This window comes from Rhinatrema bivittatum, chromosome 1, assembly GCF_901001135.1.
Source record: "Rhinatrema bivittatum chromosome 1, aRhiBiv1.1, whole genome shotgun sequence".
In the NCBI taxonomy this organism is placed as follows: Eukaryota; Metazoa; Chordata; class Amphibia; order Gymnophiona; family Rhinatrematidae; genus Rhinatrema; species Rhinatrema bivittatum.
Window position 1 is genome coordinate 767,166,894 of NC_042615.1, and position 22,056 is coordinate 767,188,949.

The 22,056-nt window shown below is 40.4% G+C and overlaps 1 protein-coding gene across 3 annotated transcripts in view; it reads right to left on the reverse strand.

Moving 5' to 3' along the window:
- Window positions 1-372: 372 nt before the first annotated feature.
- Window positions 373-22,056, reverse strand: part of WDR7 (WD repeat domain 7) — a 1,145,388-nt gene continuing 1,123,704 nt past the window's right edge. For all 3 annotated transcript variants that reach the window (XM_029579728.1, XM_029579736.1, XM_029579721.1), the window contains one exon: window positions 373-4,885. In XM_029579728.1, the coding sequence (XP_029435588.1) occupies window positions 4,682-4,885 (204 nt within the window). In that variant the 3' untranslated portion in view covers window positions 373-4,681. The remainder of the gene's footprint in view (window positions 4,886-22,056) is intronic.

The window sequence follows — 22,056 nt, forward strand, 5'->3', positions numbered from 1 at the left end:
GGGTCATTTACTAAGACTTTTCCCCCATTTTGAGTCTATGGGAAAAAGCCTCAGTAAATGAGTGAGCCAGACAGAATTAAAAAGCCGCAAAATTAGCCAGATATTTTAGCTAGATAATGACTTACCTTTGAACATTGGCCTCTGGATTTCTTAAACATGCTTCCCCATCCTTTGTGAAATTTACAACTATTCATATTGCAAAAATCTGAACCATTTTTTCAGCATTCATGTTATACTTCTGCTTAAATGAATGCACTGTACTAGAATGTGAAATAAAAAGAATAAAAATAAGCACTAGAGTGCTAAATATGGCATATGGAGTGTATGTACATGCTACCACGACAATTTCACTAAATACAGGAAAAAGGTCACGTCAGTGTTATTTTTTTTATTTCACCCACATATGTACACAGGAACATTTAGTAGTACATTATATTATCTATTCAGTGGAATCAGCAAGTAATCTGAGAGACATTTTAATCATTTACTGTACACAACGATTTCAATCATTATAACATTTTCATACAGTTATCGTATCATGTCATCTTTTGCTTGTAAACGGTCAATGAAGCCACATACGTCTTTACATTTACAAGGGCAAGTCCAAATACAGTACTAACAAATCAATAAAACACTAAAAGCTTACACTGGAATGACAATACAAATTTTACTGCAGTGCTGAAAGCTTTAAACTGTGATGAAGTTTGGGATGATGGTAAGCAAAGTCACTCAAGTCAAGATTTGTGTCTAATCAATATGTAAATGCTAGCTTAGTAGTCACTTATTTGTAAGCACTAAACTCTACTTCCATCATACAGTCTCGTAATACCCACTCCCACTGAAGCAAAATCCCGGAAACAGCTGGTCAAAATGTATTGCTACATTTAAGATTTGCCAGGCAATCATTTCTGGCGGAATGTTGCTTATTTAGTATATTTTCTTTACCAGGAGTTGTATTTTTAGTATGCTATATTAGACACCTGTATTTGGTAAAAGGCCCAATTCAGATATAAATCTTTAGTTGGGTAGGAAGGTTTAGATGGTTGCAAACATAAAAGTAGTGAATTCAATTAGCTATTTTGAGGTTTCAGCCAAGTTAATCTACTTGTTTGACTAAAAGACTTGCATTTGGATTATAGTGGATGAAAGGGTTTTGTTTTTAAGTACAAATGATGCAAGTCCTCAGTTCACTAAGACCCATTACCAGCAGCTAGAAAGAACAAACTGAAATTAAAGATTTCATTCAGCTTTAATATATGGAAACCCATAAAAATCACAGAAGTGATTTAAGAAAAAAAAAAATACAGGTATGTCACCTGCTGACTTTGTCTCTTGCCACAGCTGGGAAGGACACCAGGCTTCTCTTTTCCTGGGGTCCGGAGAGGGGACACACTAGCTCTCCCTTACTACTCTCCCCTAACTTATGGAGGGGATCTCCCATCCCATGTTGATTTTCTTTCCCTTCATGAAATATATTGTGCAGAGTTCTAGTAGTCATATTGGTCAAGCGGAAAAAGTGGAATCTTGGTAGGTTGTGATCTTTTTATTGGGTCAAGAAAAATGATGAAGGTGAGGTGAAGAAGGGACCTCTGTCCCTCATCTCTTTTGGTATCCAGTAAAAGTGATCAAAACTCACAAAGATTTTTGTTGTATGTATTTTTAGCATATTTGGATCTTCAGCAGATTTTGAATTACAATCATTTTTAATGCAAGTTTTCATATTTTTCAATTTAAAATTTGTGAAAGCTCTTCCTATTTAGTCACTACCATCATTATGAATCTAAGCAAATCAGAATGCTGCTGTGCTGCTTAGGCAGATTAATCTTGAATACAATATGAACTGAAGAGAGGACTCAAGGAAGAAGATTAAAAAAAAAAAAAAGTGTGTGTCATATGAAGTATTCCAGAAAGTGTAAAACTGTAAGAACTAAAATGCATTTGGATGCAAAAGTGGTCTAGGAATAAGAACCGGAAAAGGAATCAACAGGGACAATAAATGGGCACATTTTGAACAATCTAGCAAGAATTACTGCTTTAAAAAACCAAAGTGAATTTACCTAATTATTCATGACTGATAATGGACCACTACACATTTCAGTTTTTCTAATTTAAAAATTAGTGATAGAAATGACTGTATCTACTGAAAGCTTAGTAGGCTTAAACAGATACTGTGAAATTAGATTAAGAAATGCATAGCTGGTACCTTTTTTCATGTACAGTAAATTGCTTCCATATTTCAGCAGTATTTTACTCCAGTTATATATGTGCATATGTGTAGTAATGCTTTATACTTGCCTTGGAATCACAGAAATACTATTTATAAATTAAATGTACATGCATGTTTCATATGTTTACTTTTAAAAAATTGCATTTTACTGCAAACAAATTTAATACCACCATATACTATGTCCTTACAACATTTACCAAAACTACAATTTACAGACATGAGATACATATTCCTAACAACTTGTTTATTTAACTTTTATTTTTAAAGAAATTAGCCTCATTAAGAACCCATACTGTATATGTCGCTAGAGGGTTACAGATCCTGTTCTCATGAATAATAAGTAGATTAGCTCAGTAAGATCAGTGCATTTGAAATGTACGGCAGAGTGTCTACTCATTTCGTGCCATTCTTTGGAACTACTGCATGGTTCAGTTTCCTGTGTTTTTGTGTCATTAATCATTTACTAGAAGTTCTGTTCCTTTTGCTAGTCTGCTAAAAATGATAAAGGGAAAATATAGCAATGCATTCATTAGAAAAACAAATCACATATTTTATGGATTTCTGCAATTCTGCTCCCTATCATGAGGATAAACTAGCACATTTTGACACAGAAAGACATGTTAGTAGAAAATAAAGTGTAGAGCTGCTATGATTATCAGTATTTGGAAATTAGTAATGTCTATCATTGACTGATCAAATGTGTAAATTTCAGCAGCATAATTGGGATTGGATGACTTTCAAATTTGAATCTCACGTTACAGTTTTAAGCAAGTATGCATGCAAAACCAGATGTAGCTTTTACTTAGTATGCATTTAAACAATTCTAATAACAAGAATAAATGAAAGGTATAGAAATAGCTCTTCTATATAAAGGACTCATCCAAATTCATATTTAACACTTAATATTTGATTAGATCAAAATGAGAATTTTAACTCTGGTTATTGTTTTTGTAAATGCTTTCAATTTTTTTCCCTGGGCATTCTCCACTTTGCATCTAAAAGAAATATTTTGGGACCACATATTTTATGCTAATTTTTAACTTTACTTGCTTTTCAATGGATGCTAAGAATTATATTCATATTATTTGCAGTCCTGCATTAAGGAAGGGGCTATCACATATTTTGTGGGAAATAACTCCTCTGTTCTATTCCAGGTCTACCTCATTCTCATGTGTGTTCATATTTATCCTATTTGAAATTGTTAAATACCCTTATGACCTTATTCATAGAGCTAGCCAAATACAAAGTGAAAACACTGCATGGTTTGCACAATATGCATTTTCCCAATCAAAAGAGATGATGGAATTTACCTCGTTTTAGTTGGTGATATGAAATTGACCTAGCCTGGCATCTTCTTACATGTTCTCATGAATCCTGAGTGAAATTTCACTAAGAAGGTATAATTGACTAATCTTAAAGAATCCCTTAAGCAAATGATGAGCAAAGGGAAGTAAATGTAAACAAACATTTTTATTTGTGGTAAACTCAGTAAGAATTCTTTTAATGCAAATTAATGTTTATGTAAGTAGGGATGCCTTCTTATCTTAAAGCATCATCTCAATCTAGCTGAATCAAAAGTCAGAAGCTGGAAATACCTCCCCTAATGGCATGTACAGTGCAAAGGTAGCAGCCAGATTCATCACATCTAGAAGAAGAAGAAGGTATTTAAAAATTACTTCCTCCTCAGAAGGGCATAGAATGCAACATTTTAGTGCTATGAATCCATGTGGAAACACTTTAACCTAGGTAACTTTTCAGTCACATAAGGTGAAGTGCTGCTTCAGCTGAACAGGTTGATCGTACATAGGTTAGAGATGGATAAGGGGCTGAGGTTGGATAAACTTGTGTGTTGAATGGACTTGGTTTTGTCTGGGAGATATTTACCGGTAATTGGGGGATGTATGAGTTTTCTTTCTGTAAGTACCTAGTTTAAGTGTGTTCACTGTATTTTTGCTGTTGACTGGATCTTTTTGTTTTTTAAATGTTATTCATTGCATTGGGTGGTGGTGGTGAACCAGAAAAGCGGTATACAAATGATTAAAAATGAAATGCTTTAACATTTTACATAAAGGTACACAGATTAAAAAGTCAGTTTCTGAATGCTCTAATGTCTGAAAATAAAGGCCTAGTCAATAACTGCAATCACAGTTTTGCAAAGCTTCCAGGCCCTATTACACTGACAATAACAGTATTTCAAAGCATTGCTTTCCCCTTTTCTCAATGGTAAGGTAAAACGACAGAATAATCGTGTGGGAATGAAAGGGAGGTTGAGTGGCCATTTTTATTGTTAGCTGGAATGATGCCTCTTGATCAACACCTGCCTTTAGCAAGGAATTGCTCTAGAGAATTGTGCAGCAAATGTTGTTGAATGATTGCTTCCAAACGATGACTTATAGCCATTGGTATCGTGAAGCCAATAGTGAAAGCAGGAGAAATTCACAACAAATATTGACATTAGACCATGAACCGATGCTCCTTGCCATCATGAGCCATAAGGATAACATTACGATTGGAAGTCCAGATGAGCCGTGCAAGTTTGAGTGCATTATGTGAGCCTGGTGAGGCAGGTTGAACAGGTGGTACCTGGTAGGTTTTAATACAGCGAAGTTGGGGTGCAGAATTCAGCATACCAATGCTTCCCAAGAGTGAAGTGTTCATCTATTATAAGTAAAAAAAAAACCAAAAACCAATCATCAGTTATATCAATGTATTTACTCATGAAGAAAACTGTGAAAGGCAGCATTTCCCCTTTACAAAGCAACATGATGGCAGCAAATGGCCCATCTAGTCTGCCTCTGCATCCAACTAATTTAGCTTTATAATTCCTATCACTCCTTCAGAGATCCTCTGTAGTTACCCCATGATTTCGTGAATTCTCATATTGATTTTGTCTCCACCACCCTCCACTGGGAGACTGTTCCATGCATTCCCTACCCTCTCTGTAAAGAAATATTTTCTAAGATTACTCCTGAGTCACCCTCATCATATGATCTCTCTTTCTAGAGCCTTTCCTATTAAAGAAGCTTGCTTGATGTGCATGGAAACCTTGGAGTTATTTAAATGTCGCTATCATATCTCCTCTATCTTACCTTTCCTCTAAGTATACATATTTAGATCTTTAAGTCTGTCCCTATATGCTTTAGAATGAAGACCACTGATCATTTTAATAGCCACTCTCTGGACTGACTCCAACTAGTTTATATCTTTTTGAAGATACAGTTTCCAAAATTGTATACAGAAGTCCAAATGAGGTGTCAGCAGGAACCTATACAGGGGGAATTTCCCTCCTTTTTTTCTGATGACCATTTCTCTCCCTATGTAGTCAAGCATCATTTTGGCTTTCACTATCATTTTCATATTCATGTCACAGGGAGGAAATTTTAAAAGTAGTTACACGTGTAAATGTATCATACTATCATAGCAATTTTAAAAAACTGTTTACACATGTAACATGCTGTTATTTATTTTAAAATCTTATATTCTGCTGTTTCCAAGAAGTTTCTGTTCAGTGCGGATTACAAACAGACATGCATAAAACAAACTATAATAGAAGAACAAACAATCCTAAAAAAATATCTAAAACCAAAAATTTAAACAATTCCAAAAGCTTCACTAAATAGCATGGCCTTAATATGTTGTCTAAATTCCTTTCGATGATTCTCTTTCTTCAACTTACTAGAAGCACATTCCACATTGTAGGGGCAACAAAGGAGAAAACCTTCACCCTACTTTGTTCATACATATAGGGGTAGATTTTCAAATAGCGCGATTTGGCGTACTTTGTTGGCGCATCAGGCGCAAACAAAAGTACACTGGATTTTAGTAGATACGCGCGTAGCCGCGCGTATCCGCTAAAATCTGGGATCGGCGCGCGCAAGGCTATCGATTCCGTATAGCCGGCGCGCGCCGAGCCGCGCAGCCTACCTCCGTTCCCTCCGAGGCCGCTCCGAAATCGGAACGGCCTCGGAGGGAACTTTCTTTTGCTCTCCCCTCACCTTCCCCTCCCTAACCCACCCGTCCGGCCCTGTCTAAACCCCCCCCTTACCTTTGTCGGGGGATTTACGCCTCCCGGAGGGAGACGTAAATCCCCGTGCGCCAGCGGGCCACTAGCGCGCCGGGACGCGACCTGGGGGCGGGTCCGGAGGGCGCGGCCACGCCCCCGGACCGCCCCGGGCCGCAACCACGCCCCCGGGCCCGCCCCTGAAATGCTATGGCCCGCCCCGAAAACGCCGCGCGGATCGGGCCCGCCCCCTCGACACGCCCCCGGCACGCCCCCCTCGGAAAACCCCGGGACTTACGCGAGTCCCAGGGTCTGCGCGCGCCGGTAGGCCTATTGAACATAGGCGCACCGGCGCGCAGGGCCCTGCTCGCCTAAATCTGCCCGGATTTAGGCGAGCAGGGCTCTGAAAATCCGCCCCATAGTGTTGTGAATTGGGAATGTGCAGTAAATGAGAATGGTCAAAAATGCATACAACCTAACTTAAAATAATCAGAATGCAGAGAACCATAATAAGAAGGGCAAAAGAAATCAACTGAAGCATGAGATATAAATTTAACGAGTGAATTTAAGAACCTCAACATAACGTACTGACTATTATGTGAAATCTGTTTTATTATTATATGTTCGATACCTCTCGCATTATGTCCTTGATCTTTAATTAATATGTAATAGAACATTTCAGTTGATACCTGTTGATGAATACTGCCTCTGTAACCAGTCTTTGTTGATACATAGCTATGAACGTTACTTTAGTAAACCGTTGTGATCTTTACATGGAACAACGTATATAAAATACTTAACCAACTAAATAAATGAGAACCTGAAGATCTCAATGATCTTGATGGCACATACCAATGTAGTCTTTTTCTTAGAGAACAAGTACATTCATAATATAAAAGTTTGTGCATGGTTACCAACATTCAAAATTTTGATTTACTTTTCACCAGGAGCCAATGTAGGTCCTTCAATGCAGGATGAACCTGATCAAACCTGATAAACCTAGCAATAATCTTGCAGCAGCATGCTGTAATAGTTGTAATACTTTTGTTAATTTTTCTGGTAAACTAATCAATAATGGGCCAGATTTTAGTAGCTACGCGCGGGTGTAGATTTGTGCGTGCAACCCGGCGCACACAAATCTACGCCCAATTTTATAACATGCGCGTGCAGCCACACGCATGTTATAAAATCCGGGGTCGGCACGCGCACGGGGGGTGCACCTTGCGTGCGCCGAGTCTTAGGGGAGCCCCGATGGCTTTCCCTGTTCCCTCCGAGGCCGCTCCGAAATCAGAGCGGCCTCGGAGGGAACTTTTCTTCCACCCCCCCACTTCACCTCCCTTCCCCTACCTAACCTGCCCCCAGCCCTACTTAAACCCCCTTAACCTTTGTTGTTCAAGTTGCGCCTGCCTCCGGGCAGGCGAGGGTTGAGCGCACCGGCCAAGTGCCGGAGTGTGATCCCCCAGCCTAGAGGCCCTACGGAGGCCTCTGGCCACACCCCCGCCCCAGACCGCCCCTTTTTTCAAGCCCCGGGGCATACGCACATCCCGGGGCTTGCGTGCTTCGCCGGGCCTATGCAAAATAGGCTCGACGCCCGTAAATCCAGCTGGATTTATGCGCACAGGGCTTTTAAAATCTGCCCCAATGTGAATATCATATGGACAATTCAATGGCAAATATTGTTGCAATTTTCAAAAGCCCACTTACACAAATAAAGTGCATTTAAACATGTAAACCCCAATTTAAAGCGTTTAAATGCTTTTTAAAATCACCCCAATTCTGTCTCTATGGGAGGAAAAAGCTTAATCAATCAGGCCCTAAGCTTCAGAAAACCTAGCCAACACAAACTGTTGCCCTCACAAATAGCTCAATTAAATTCTCAAGAAATGCACCAATGGTTTTTTTTTTTTTTTTTTTTTTAATCTTCTAAGCAACCCTGGATATCAGAAGCAGCTTTGCATTCTTGCTAATGATACTTTATTTTCAGGAAATAGGACACAGTGTAATAGAACTATTATGAAATTACCATGCAGAAGGTTAGGGATATAAGCCCGAATTTTAAAAGGCCTGCGCATGTAAAATTCGGGGGTTACGAGCGTGACTGGGCCCTGTGCGTGCAATGCGCATTTTCAAAAGAGTCTGGCCACACGCATAACTCCTGATACGCGCAGAAGTACCGGGACAGCTAAAAGGGGCGGGGAGGGGCAGGCCAGGACAGCGCCATTAGATGCTGTCCTTGGGAAATGCGCGTTGGCAGCTGGCTGGCGCATGGTTTACTTGTGCCCCAGAGGAGCAGTAAGTACAAAAACAAAAAATTGGAGATAGGTAGGGTAGATTTAGAAGTCAGGGAGGAGAGGGGGAGGAAGGATAAGGCTAGGGAACTGGGGAAAAGGCCAATTGTGTCACTGTGCGTGACTGAAAAATCCTACCCTGCTTGCGTGAATGGGACTCCCGCCAGCACATGAGTGTGCTGATTATAAAATCAGGTGCACATGTGCGCATAGATATCGTATTTTATAACATGCGAGTGGCATGTTATAAAACTGGCATGTCCATGTGCACGTGCTGGGAACCGCACGCACATGGATGCTCGTGCCTTTTAAAGTCAACCCCATAGTCTCATAACCACTGTACAGTTCAGCTTTTCTAAACATTTTCAGTTTTATTATTGCTCAAAAGACAAACTACCATTTTCAGTTGTGTTACTCATGCTATCAATGGCTATTTCTGTACCATTGCCTAACCTCAATCCACCCCCCACCCCCGAAAAAAAATCTAAGTTTCTGAATCCTATTACATATGAATATGACCTGAGTATAAAGATTTAGCCACATAGAATGCTCTATATTGTTGGAAACTCTGAACTGGTTGAGGGACTTGTCAATTTATGATTTCCAGCTTTTGTGGCTAAAATTTGTGATTGTAGTCAGTCTCTGTATTTCGCCCCTCAATTAGTGCTTTTGCCAAAAGTCTTTAGTGAGTATTAAAAATGAATACTGATGGAAATTTTCCACTGCTTTGAGTTCTTTGTGTGCAGTCCTTAAATTGGCTCATTCTATTGATCAGTTTCAGGTCTATATGCATGTACCCATACATGGTCAAGATTTCAGCCTGAATTAGTTTGGCAATACTGCAATTAAAAATCAATCATAATTGCACAGCTCTGATATATCTTCATGTATACTCTCGTCCTCCAGGATAAGAAAAACAAGTATTATTCTGCCTTTTAAAAACCTGGCCAAAGCTTTACATCTAAATATTAGAGAAGTGAGTATCTGGAGACATCTTTTGGCACTCCCATTTCAATATAGTCACTATTCTTTTATAATATCTTTCGTTTGCACAGAAATGAAAGCAATCTGCAGATTCCGTAAAACAATCCTCCCTCACTGAAAGCATTTCTTTGCCCTTGTAAAGCCTCTTTATCTCAATGCATTGGAAGCTACAAATTTGCATCTAAAGGTGGATGTTAGTTTGACTGTATACCTTAGGCTTGACACATGAAACCTGGAAAATCTAAGGACATTTAATATGTGTTATAGCCGATATCATGTTCTGAATTCTGATCAGTATAAAATATAAGCCATTACTTTTTCTGGCCCTTCTCAGCAGCAGAATGGTGTCAGAGACTGTAAATCACTGCATCTCTAGCAGGGAGCATGCAAGCACCACTGACATTTTCACAATTTAAATCATCTTGAGTAATAACCCTTTTAAGATGACTAATGTTACTGATTTTCCTGCATTAATAATAGTGCCGAACACAACACAGAGGAGAGAAAAAAATCACTAGTGCACGAGGTCACGTTATAGAACTAAATGGGTAGGTATATTTAACTCCTTATATAAGAAAGGTATAAAACTCCTGCGTTTTACCCAAGTACTATCTTCTGTAACTCTTCTCATTTTTAACCAGTTTACTGAATTGGATTATTTTTCTCTTTATTTTAAAAGCTCATTTTTGTAGGACCAAGATCAATACCATTGATGGCTTTCTAGATATTCTACGTAGTTAAACTAAATATGCTTGCTGATGGTTGTATATTTTTATGGTTCCCACTCACAGTGCTTCAGATTCCACAATATATGATGATACTGCACAATATTTGGAAAAGTGCTTTCTATGTTATATACAATATTCCTTGCTGAAAGAGTTGGGATTATACATAAAAAATGAATCATGTACTAAAAATACACTAATACTAAATGACAAATGGATTTTTTTCAAGATCTTATTTTTAATTGCTGTAGGGTTGTTTTTTTTTTTTTTAAAGTAACACTTGCTTTCACTTACTAATTAATTCTAAGATGGAGCACCAGTTCCCTAAGATTGGTAGGCCAAATGCAAACTAAAGATAAATCTTATTTAGCCATAACCAGTCTATTTGCATACGAACCAAATATGTTTATTGTGATGTACCGTTATGCTGTATTGTGGTGTACAGTTATGCTGCTAACAAGGTCATTAAGTAGTAGTAATGGAACCATTTTATGCTGCTCCTCACTTAGGCTCATTTTCATTACATTTTCTTCTTAATTGAAACATTGTCCTTTCCAGTCAATTAGGCCTCCATCTCTTCCTTTAAAGCCCTGCCTAAAACTTGCCTTTTTTGATCTAAGTTTCTGAGTGACTTTTTTATTTGGTTGTTGAATTCGCTGACCATGTTAACTAATTATTTCCCTTTGTTACTTTTTTTCTTATTTATCTCAGTTTTTTATTTAGCGCATTTGATAAAATACACTAAGGTAAAATTTCGAAACGTTAAACACGTAAAAATGAGCACTCATGCACATAAGTAGCCTCTACTCGCGAATTCCATATTTTATAGATGTTCAAAATACGCACGTATTTTCACTTTCATGCATATAAAAGGGGGGTGGTGCAGGAGTGTTCCTGGGCAGGGCAAACAGGTGCACATGTAACGTTGCTATTTTAAGAGGTAGTTACGCATGTACATTTGCCAGATTACTCTCATATTTTACCACCTAATAATCTGGCATAAGTGATATTAAATGTGCTTATTGTGTAGTACTGACTGGGTGGGAAGTCTCGATGAATTGGGGGGAGTTCTGGCTGAAGAACCAAGCGGGAGTTAATGACCTGGAGAAGGACTGGGCAAAATGTGGACTAACTGCTTAAACTGGTAATCTCACTCACGCATTTGTTTCTAAATTCACTAATTTATGCCTGTGAATCCCAACGTACATAAAGTCCTATCTTCACATGTAAAATGTGTGTATATTTTTAAAATAGCTGGATAAAGTATGCACATTCAAAGCACTGCATGTATTTGTGCGTTGGTCCATATATACCTATTTGTGATATGCATACATTATAAAATTCTAGGGTAAAACTATGAGAAACACATACACTCATATATGCTGCTGTGCACAGTTGTTTGAAAGTCATCTTCCCTATAAATAAATAAGCTGGTACATCATTTGCATATTTCACTATTTGTTATTTCCTTTGTCCAAGTTTGTGGAGTCACGTTATAGATATTCAGCCAATCAGCCCAATTAATGGCACATGAGTATGCAAGGCATGTCAAGTAAACTTTTATCTCCCTAATGGCAGCAACCAGAAACCATGGTTTCCTATATATATATATCATCACTTCAGATTCACAGGAATTATGCAAGGGAAGCAACTGCAGTAATGGAGTCAGTTGCCAGGTAATTGGAAGCAACTGGGATTAGATTACCAAAGCAAATATGAAGTTTTTAATGTAAAATAAGGGCAATAGTTACAGAAGAGCCCATCATTAAGGGAAAGATTGCTTTAAAAAAAGAAAATAAATTTATCTAAACATAATTTAATGTTTTTAATTTTTTCTTTTCAACTACTGCTTCATTGTAAACTCTAGTGTGCTTCTACTCTAAGACAATGTCCATTAGATTTAGCAAAGCTGCTTACATCTGACAGGCATTCTCAGAGAATAAAAATCTACACATGTGGGTGATATCATTGATGGCGTCAACACTAGATGTTTCTGAAAAGCTGTAGAAAAGCTTAGAAAGCTTTCCATGCAGGTAAGGGAATTCCCACTCTGCCACCATCATGCGGGAGTCACCTCAGTCTTCTAAAAAAAGCTTTAAGAACTTGACAAAGGGGAGGTGGGGAGATTTGTGTTGTTTCTTATTTTGCTGTCCTCTGAGAATGCCTATTACAGATAAGCAACTTTGCTTTTTTTTTTTTTTTTTTTTTAGAACAAGCGGGATAAGATAGCCACACGTGAGAATTCCTAGCTAAGGATTGCAAGTCAACAAATACAGGGATAAAAATACCCCACTACCACTGTCAAACGGAGGACAACATAGTTTTGTTGAGAACTTCTTGTTACAATTTGTTTTTAATATAGGAAGGCAACACTAAATAACATAAAAGGGGTGGTGGTGGTGGTATGAAAATGGGGGAAGGTGGATTTGGGTTCCATCCCTCAAAGAGGCCCTGGAGGACAAACTAACCAAAATTACTATTTCATGTGGAGTCATTGTCCAAACAGTAGTGGGACATGAATGTGTGGATGGAACTCCATGTCACAGCTTTGCAGTCTCCTCAATGGAGGCCAATCTTAGATGAGCCATCAACATTGCTATTGATCTAACATGAATCTTGACATACCTTCCAGAGTTTGGCCTGCATGGGCATAACAAAAAGAGATGCAATTTTATTTATTTAACAGCTTTTAATATACCGGTGTTCGTGCAAGCACATCACGCCGGTTTACAATAAACTTGAGAAAGGAGGAAATTACAAAAAACAGGGAGTGGGGGATGGAGCAGGAGCGAAAAAAAGGGGGGGGGAGAGAGGTAAAGGAGGAAAGACAGCAGCTGAGAAAGGTAAAAGGAACGTATCAGTATTTACAAGAGAGGTTGCTTAACGAGGTTAGAACATGGTTGATTAGTTACAGCGGTTAATGAAGGATAAATAGATTATATAATGATATATATGAAAGCTTAATTACAGCAGTTATGGTGGATTATATTGATAACTTATTTAAGCAAACAATTTAAACAATTAAACACATATATCTAAAATATTAGCTTATTTACAGCAGTTACAGCAGGTAATAAGGTAATAAATGGACAATCTGCTGTCCATTTGCTGACAGCAAATCCAGGCTTGTTTGAGTCAAAAGAAATAAAAAGCTGGTCTGCTTCAGATGGCCAGCAATGGCTCTCTTGCTGTCCAAACTATGCAAGCCCAAATCTCTCCTATTAACATGTGGTCTGGAGAAAAAATGTTTTCAGAATGATTAACACTGAGATCCAACACACCTTTGGCAGGAACTTGGGATGTATGTGCAGCATTGTCCCTGCTGTGATGAAAATCTTTGTGAAAAGTGGATATATGGTAGATTAATCACTAGGGCCCAGAATTCACTGACTGAAGGCTAAGTGACTGTCACCAAACATATGACATTTCAGGTCAGATACGATCTCAAAGAGTTCAGAAGTTCAAAGGGAAAGTTTCATCATTTGGTTAAAAACTAAATTGAGGTTCTATGACATAGTGGGTAGCTTGATGGGAGGCTTTACATGAGGTAAGCCCTGCATAAACCTGACAACTTAAGACTGTGCAGCAGTTAACACCTTCCACACAGTGATGATAAATGTGTAAAGTACTAAGGTTAACCCTGAGAGACTGGGTTTTGAGGCCAGATTTTAAGAGAGATAAAATGTGTACAAGCAGCTTTTGTGTGTAGCAAGAAAAGGGATCTATGACCTTGCTCTCAAAACAAATGTTGGACTGTCTCCATTGGAACTCATGATATCCTGGTAGATTCCTTCCTAGAAGCCAGAATAACCTGAGATGCTTCATTGGAGAGTCCAAAGGAATGGACTACCTCACTCTTAATATTGAGACTATGAGGCAGAGACAATGGATATTAGGATGAAATAGTGTTCCTCGATTCTGCATGATTAGAGTTGAATAATTCCACAACTAGATTAGTTCTCAGACAGATAACTCTCAAAGGAGTGGCTCCCAAATCTGCCTCAGCCCAAGAGGAGCTATGAAAATCATAGTTCCTATTTCCTGTGTTTTATTAAGGTTTTCACAACCAGGTACATTGGAGAATACATGTATAGAAGATCTGTTACCCCAGTGAAGAGAGAGGGTGTTCATTAGTCTGCCGTCTGATCCTCTACTGGAACAGAAGCTGTGGATCTTCCTGACCTATCCTGGGTGTTCCCCACTCAAGAAATAACTTGTTCACCACTGCCTGATTCAGGAACCACCACTGGGTGTGTAGGATCTGACTGAGCCTGTCTATCAAGATGTTCTCTTTCTTTGCATGATATGGGGCCCTCAGGGCTGTCCTATGTGAGATGGCCCAGTCTCACAAACTTGTTAGTTTACCAACACAGGAGCGAGAACACTCTCTTCCCTGTTTGTTCAGGTAGAACATGGCTAACTGGTTGTCTGTCTGAACTAGGAGACTTTTGTTGTTTACCAGATCTTTAAAAAAGCCTTTAGTAATATTTATTATAGCCTGAAGTTCCAGGGAACTGATGTAGTAATGGCTATCTTGGATGGATGAGGAGCAATGGGAGTGAAGCCCTTGTATATGAACCACCCATCCCAGGTTAGAGGCACAAATAGTCAGAACAATTTGGTGAAGAGAAATTTGGAAGGGTAGTCCCCAGGTCAAATGGGAAAGGAAGAACCACTGAGACAGGGGCTCTCAGATGATTTGTGACATAGATGCCCTCTTGTAATACTTGAGAGACCAAGTTCTGCCAGGACTTTTAAGGTTCATTGGGCTTGTCTTGCTACCAGATGGGAAGCATACTATGGAATGACAGACAGAAAGGAAAATTTTGAGAATAAGACAATATTATTATTATTATTATGCAAATACCCAAAGTGTACTAAGTACTATAGAATAGAGTGATCCATGTGTAAATCTTTATCTAGCTACCCAATAAATAAATAAAAATTCTCACCCAATCAGTCAAATTTTTTCAATTTTGGCCAGAGTTCTGGGGTCAGAGATGCCATCTTCTTTTGTTTCTTCTTTATGTATGAGAAAGAGAGCTTGTGTGTGTGTGTGTAAGACAGTGTGAGAGTTCTGATTATAAGAGTTCTTGATGCTATCTAACTGACAGATATATCTAGGGTGCAATTTTCTTTTTGCTCAGCAAACACGGAAATGACAAGTATGCATTGAACCTGCTGTTCTTTATTCTCGACAATAATGGAGATAAAATGGCCAGTAGATGAAGCTCTCCTTCTTCTATATATGTTGATAAGAGGTAACATACGTCTTGCTGTCTTGCAATTGACTTCATAAGAAAACTTTTGCCAAATATCCTGCTTTCTTTCTTTGCAGATTTCATTCTGATCTCTTCACTGGATGTTCCGTGTTCCTGTCCTGACGTCCCCCGTCTCTGATGCCAGATGTCCTCCATGTCCTGATGTCCTTCGTCTCTGATGTCCAGATGTCTTCAGTGTTCCTCACGTCCTCCTTCTTTGATGTCCAGATGTCCTCTGTGTCCTGACGCCCTCCGTCTCTGTTGCCCAGATGTTTGCCCCTTTCCTTGGCAGGCCCTGCTCCCCTCGTGGTCTGTGACTAGCCCGGCTGGGCTGTGTAGGGTGCCTGAGGGACCTTGCTCGCCCATCCACCTTCCTCCAGTTCTCTGACTCCCTGAGAGGCCGTCGTCGGTCCTCCTCTCCGTGCTGCTGTTCATCAAGTGTCTGTGAGTGGCGGGAGGTCCTGCGCTCTCTTGAGAGTTCCGAACTTTTACTTCCTTGATTTTAGCTTGTCTTGTCCTTGGATGTCCTGGTCCGACTCCTCCTCTCTGTGGACCGTCTTCAGTCCAACTTCTCTGACCTGTTTCGCCAGGTCTACAAAGCTCAGTCCAAGATGGTTGCTGCATAGAGTTGCCCGGATTCTTCTTCATCCCGAGTTTTAGCCTGTCTGAGTTCTTGTCTGTTCCAAGTCTTTGTCTCATCTGTTCCAAATTCCAAGTCTTCGTCTCATCTGTTCCAAGCTCCAGTGTCTGAGTCTTTGTCTCTTCGTCCTGTGCCAAGATGGCTTCATCCACCCTTGACCTCTGTCCGGCCTGCCGCTTCTTACCTTTACCCAGCGGCAGGTCCAAAAGGGCTTGGAGTTGTCGGAGGACCACTCAGAGACCACCATTGCGTTGGTGGCCTCACGGAAGCGTGCAGGTCTGGTGGAGGGTCAGGGCCTCCAGATTCCTTCTGTCTACCCAGAAGGGCTTGTCTCACCTGCCTGGGCGTTTCCTCAAAGCTCCTCTTCCAGTTCACCAAGGTCCAAGGGCACACTTCCATGCATCCTATCGTGTCCCCGCGCAACACCACATTACCTTTATGCGAATCTCACCAGAAAAGGCCAACAACCTGTCCGATTTGCGGAAGGCATTAGCAACCTCCAATTACAGTAAAATAACCCTCTTACTATCTTATATCTTCACATTGTCAATGGAGTGAAGTAGAAAAGTCCTTTGGACTAATTTTTTATGATACAATTATTGAAAAACAAAAAAAACAAAAAAATAGTCTCAACATATAAATAAAGATTTTTTACAGTGATGGTGAATGATTAGAAGTCCGGTTGGATTTGGGTTTGAATCACAATGTCTGGCTTGATGACACCATCACTATAGGCAATAATTTGAATTAAAATCAGTTTCCCTCTTTTTTGACAGATTTCAATTACCCCAATATTGACTAGGTAAGTGAAACATCAGGGCATGCTAGAGAGATAAAGTTCCTGGATGGAATAAAAGAGCAATTAGTTCAGAAACAGTCGAGAGAGGGAGCAAACTAAGATCTAATTCTCAGCGGAGCACAGGATTTGGTGAGAGAGATAATGGGGGCCGCTTGGCAATAGTGATCATAATATGATCAAATTTGAATTAATGACTGGAAGGGGGACAGTAAGTAAATCCTTGGCTCTAGCGCTAAACTTTCAAAAGGGAAACTTTGATAAAATGTGAAAAATAGAAAAAACTGAAAGGTGCAGCTACAAAGGTAAAAAGTGTGCAACAGGTGTGGACATTGTTAAAGAATACCATCCTAGAAGCACAGACCAGATATATTCCTTGCATTAAGAAAGCTGGAAGGAAGCAAATCGATTACCGACATGGTTAAAAGGTGAAGTGAAAGAGGCTATTTTAGCCAAAAGATCTTCATTCAAAAATTGGAAGAAGGATCCTTCAGAAGAAAATAGGATAAAGCATAAGCATTGTCAAGTTAAATGTAAGACATTGATAAGACAGGCTAAGAAAAAATTTGAGAAGAATTTGGCCATAGAGGCAAAAAATCAAAATAAAAACTTTAAAAAATATATCCGAAGCAGAAAGCCTGCAAGAGAGTCGGATGGACCATTGGATGATCAAGGGGGTTAAAGGGGCACTTAGAGAAAATAAGGCCATTGTGAAAATATTAAACAATTTCTTTGCTTTAATGTTTACTGAGGAGGATGTTGGAGAAATACCCATTCCGGAGAAGATTTTGATGGGTGATGATTCTGATCAACTGAACTAAAACATGGTGAACCTGGAAGATCTGGTAGGCCTGATTGACAAACTGAAGAATATTAATTCACCTGGACTGGATGGTATACCCCCCAGGATTCTGAAAGAATTAAAAAATGAATTGTCAGAACTATTAGTAAAAATTTGTAACCTATCATTAAAATTAATTGATGTACCTGAAGATTGGAAGATGGTCAGTGTAACCCCTATATTTACGAACGGATCCAGGGGTGATCCGGGAAACTATAGACTGGTGAGTCTGACTTCAGTGCCAGGAAAAATCATGGAAACTGTTATAAAGTATAAAATCACAAAACATTTAGATAGACATGGTGTTATCCAAGGGATAGACATGGTTTTACCCAAGGGATAGAAAAAGTTTTACCCAAGGGATAGACAAAGTTTTACCCAAGGGATAGACATAGTTTTACCCAAGGGATAGACATAGTTTTACCCAAGGGAAGTCTTGCCTCACAAATCTCCTACATTTTTTTGAAGGGGTGAATAAACATGTGGACAAAGGTGAATCGGTAGATGTGGTATATTTGGATTTCCAGAAGGCATTCAACAAAGTCCTGCATGAGAGGCTTCTAAGAAAACTAAAAAGTCATGGGATAGGAGGCAATATCCTTTTGTGGATTGCAAGTTGGTTAAAAGACAGGAAACAGAGAATAGGATTAAATGGTCAATTTTCACAGTGTTAAAAATTAAACAGTAGAGTGCCTCAGTAATCTGTACTTGGACTGGTGCTTTTTAATATATTTATAAATGATCTGGAAAGGGGTATGATGAGTGAGGTGATCAGTTTTGTTGACAACACAAAATTATGCAGAGTAGTTAAATCTCAAGTGGATTGTGATGAATTGCAGAAGAACCTTGTGAGACGAAGACAGGGATTCCAAATGGCAGATGAAGTGATGCATATAGGGAAAAATAACCCTTGCCGTAGTTACACAATGTTAGGTTCTATCTTAGGAGTTACCACCCAGGAAAGAGATCTAGGCGTCATAGTGAATAATGCATTGAAATCTTCAGTCCAGTGTGCTGTGGCAATCAAAAAAGCAAACAGAATGTTAGGAATTATTAGGAAGGGAATGGAAAATAAAACACAGGATGTCATAAAGCCTCTGTATTGCTCCATAGTGAGACCGCATCTTGAATACTGTGTGCAATTCTGGTCACCGCATCTCAAGAAGAATATAGCTGCACTGGAGAAAGTGCAGAGAAGGGCGACCAAAATTATATGGGGCATGGAATGGCTGCCCTACGAGGAAAGGCTAAAGAAGTTAGGGCTGTTCAGTTTAGAGAAGAGACGACTGAGGGGGGATATGATAGAAGTCTACAAAATCTTGAAAGGACTTGAACAAGTTAATGTAAATTGGTTATTTACTCTCTCAGATAATAGAAAGACCAGGGGGCACTCCATGAAGTTAGCAAGTAGCTCATTTAAAACTGAATAAAACTCTTTTTCACTCAGCGCATAGTTAAACTCTGGAATTCATTGCCAGGGGATGTGGTTTCAGTAGTTAGTGTTACTGGGTTTAAAAAAAGGTTTGGATAAGTTCCTAGAGGTTAAATCCATAAACTGCTATTATGGTAATTAATAGGCAATAGTAGCTTGAGATCTATCTTATGTCTGGGTACTTGCCAGTTACATGAGACTTGGATTGGCCACTGTTGGAAACAGGATACTGGGCTTGATGGACCCTTGGTATGACCCAATATGGCATTTCTTATGTTCTTAATTGTGAAGATGCAGGTGGACCGTGATTCCCTTGCGCCAGAGGGTCACTACACCACGATCATCAGTAATTATTTGTGGTGCAGTTGCCAAACCAAATGGTAATACCCAGAACTGGAAATGCTCCTGCAGCACACAAAACATAGGTACCTTTGATCCCTGTCCCAAAAGGGAATGTGCAGATAAGCTTCATGGTACTCTTCCTGACAAACGGCAGGGGAGAAGAAAAACTGATACTTCACGCATACCCAGCATAGCTTCAACGGCAGGGGAGAAGAAAAAAGGATTCACACTCACAAAGCGGGGAGTAGCTGGCTTGTTACGGCGGTTACTACCCCAAACCAAATGTGCCTGATACTTCACTTTAGATGCATATCCAGCATAGCTCTCTGCTTCAACGGCAGGGGAGAAGAAAAACAACCAATAAGGGCTGTATAACATAGTCTGGGTTAAAACAAATAAGCATGGGTGTAGCTTGCTTATTGCGGCGGTTACTACCCCTACTACCCCCTAACTAATCAAGCTAGATATTTCACTTGGATGCAGCTCCATCACTGCTCTCTACATTAATGGTGGGAGAGGAAGGGAAATAGAACCAAGAGCTAAAAGAAACAGATAAGTATGAGAGAAAAAATGTGTGAAGCTTGCTGGGCAGACTGGATGGGCCGTTTGGTCTTCTTCTGCCGTCATTTCTATGTTTCTATGTTTCAAACCGTGGAGAGCACGGCCCATAATGTCTCCATGCAAAACGTGGCACCTGCTGACTGTGGTTCACGCCTTTGAGATCCAGGATAGGATGAAAGGAACTGTCCTTCTTGGGCACCCCAAAATAAATGGACTAATGGCCACGGCCCTGTCATAACAGAGGCCGTGGCCCGCATGAGTTGCAGTTTCAGCAACATCTTGCAGACAGCCTGCCATTTGGCCGGAGTGGAACAGGGAGAAACCCTAAAGACGTTTCATATGGAACAATGCCGGCCCAGGGCACAACCTGAGCAAACCATCTCCCAACACCCACTGGTTGAATGTTATGTGTGTCCACTCCCCGAAGAATTCCAACAAACATCCATCGATGGGAGTCAGGAGAGAGTGAACCCGCTGGACCTCAGGAGGTGGCTCTACCAGCTCCTGTTGAGGAACCAACATCAAACTTCTGTCTTCTTGTCCCATGAAAGGACTGCCACGAGGCCTCTCAAACTGGAAAGACAGTGAAAGAGGCACCAAAGAACTGTTTACCCAGTTGGTACTGCCTCGAGGTTTGAAAATGCCTCTGACCTCTGTTGGCCCTATATAAAGAGCAGCCCTTATCCTCTGGCAATTTCAGCAGGTTCACTCTCTCCTGACTCCCATCGGGGGATGCTTGTTGGAGTTCTTCAGGGAGTGGACCCACATATTATTTGACTAGTGGGTCTTAACCAACTTGTCCAAATCCTCTCCAAACAACAGCCTACCCTTAAAAGGCAACTTCCCTAGATATGTTTTGGACCAAGAGTCAGCCACAGGAGCCAATGCATCAAGACTGACAGGGCCACTGACCAAGGGGAACTCCACAACAAATTATACAGAGCAGCGCTTCTCAACCGGTGTGTCGCACACTAGTGTGTCGAGGCTTCCTGGTGTCCCGCTGCCCCGGTTGTGCTACCTTTCCCTCTCTTTCATCGCAGCGAGTCGCATATAATTTTTCACTAATACTGCTGCCATTGTGTTCAGGCAGTGTTAGTGGAAGCCAGTGGCATTCTAAAGGGGGGGGGGGGGGAGCGCGGTAACATTGGGAGTGTTTTGTAGCGCCAATAAGCTGATTTTCCGTACATTCTAGCTGCGCAGCTGCAGAAGAGAAAAGAAAACATGCTTTGCCTGCCCTGAGTGCGTGCGTCTCATTTCAACTCTGCTGTGCTCGCTGGATCCCGTCCTGTCCCTCTCCCGGAGCCTCCTTTGCTTTGGCCAACAATTAGAGGCCCAGTGCGGCGCAGATTTGTGAAAGGCAGGGGGGGTTCCCACTTCCCTGCCAGCGATTAGAGGCCCCCAGTGTGGACACCAGAGAACAAGAAGCTCTCTGGTGTCCTACCAGAGAGCTTCTTGCACCGCGCTGGCAGGAAGGAGGACCAACTTGATGCAGAGATGAGTCACATGGCGTTGTGACAGAGAAGAGGAGGGGCTGTGAGTGAGGGATGAGAAGAGGAGAGGAGAGGGTGGCGAGTGACAGAGGAAAGGGGAGTGAGTTAGGGAACAGGGTTTGAGTGACTGGGGGCGAGGGATGGAAGATGAGTGGGAAGGAAAGGAGGTGAGAATGGGGGAAGGGGGATGAGTGCAGAGGTGAGATGAAGGGGAAAGGGGAGTGAAGGAGAAAAAGAGTGTAGAAGCATGACAAAGAGAGCGGAGAAAGTTTGTGTGTGCCCTCCACTAATCCATGACAATCTCAGAGTTACTGGAAATCAAAGGTTTTCCAGGTACGGCATGGGGGAAAAATATTATCCTTATTAGTTTTAATTATTTGGTATTATTTGATATGCCTGCTGTTTTGAAATATTAAATCGATGTTTAGGAGCTCTAATTATTGGATGATATTCATCAACTGTTTTGATA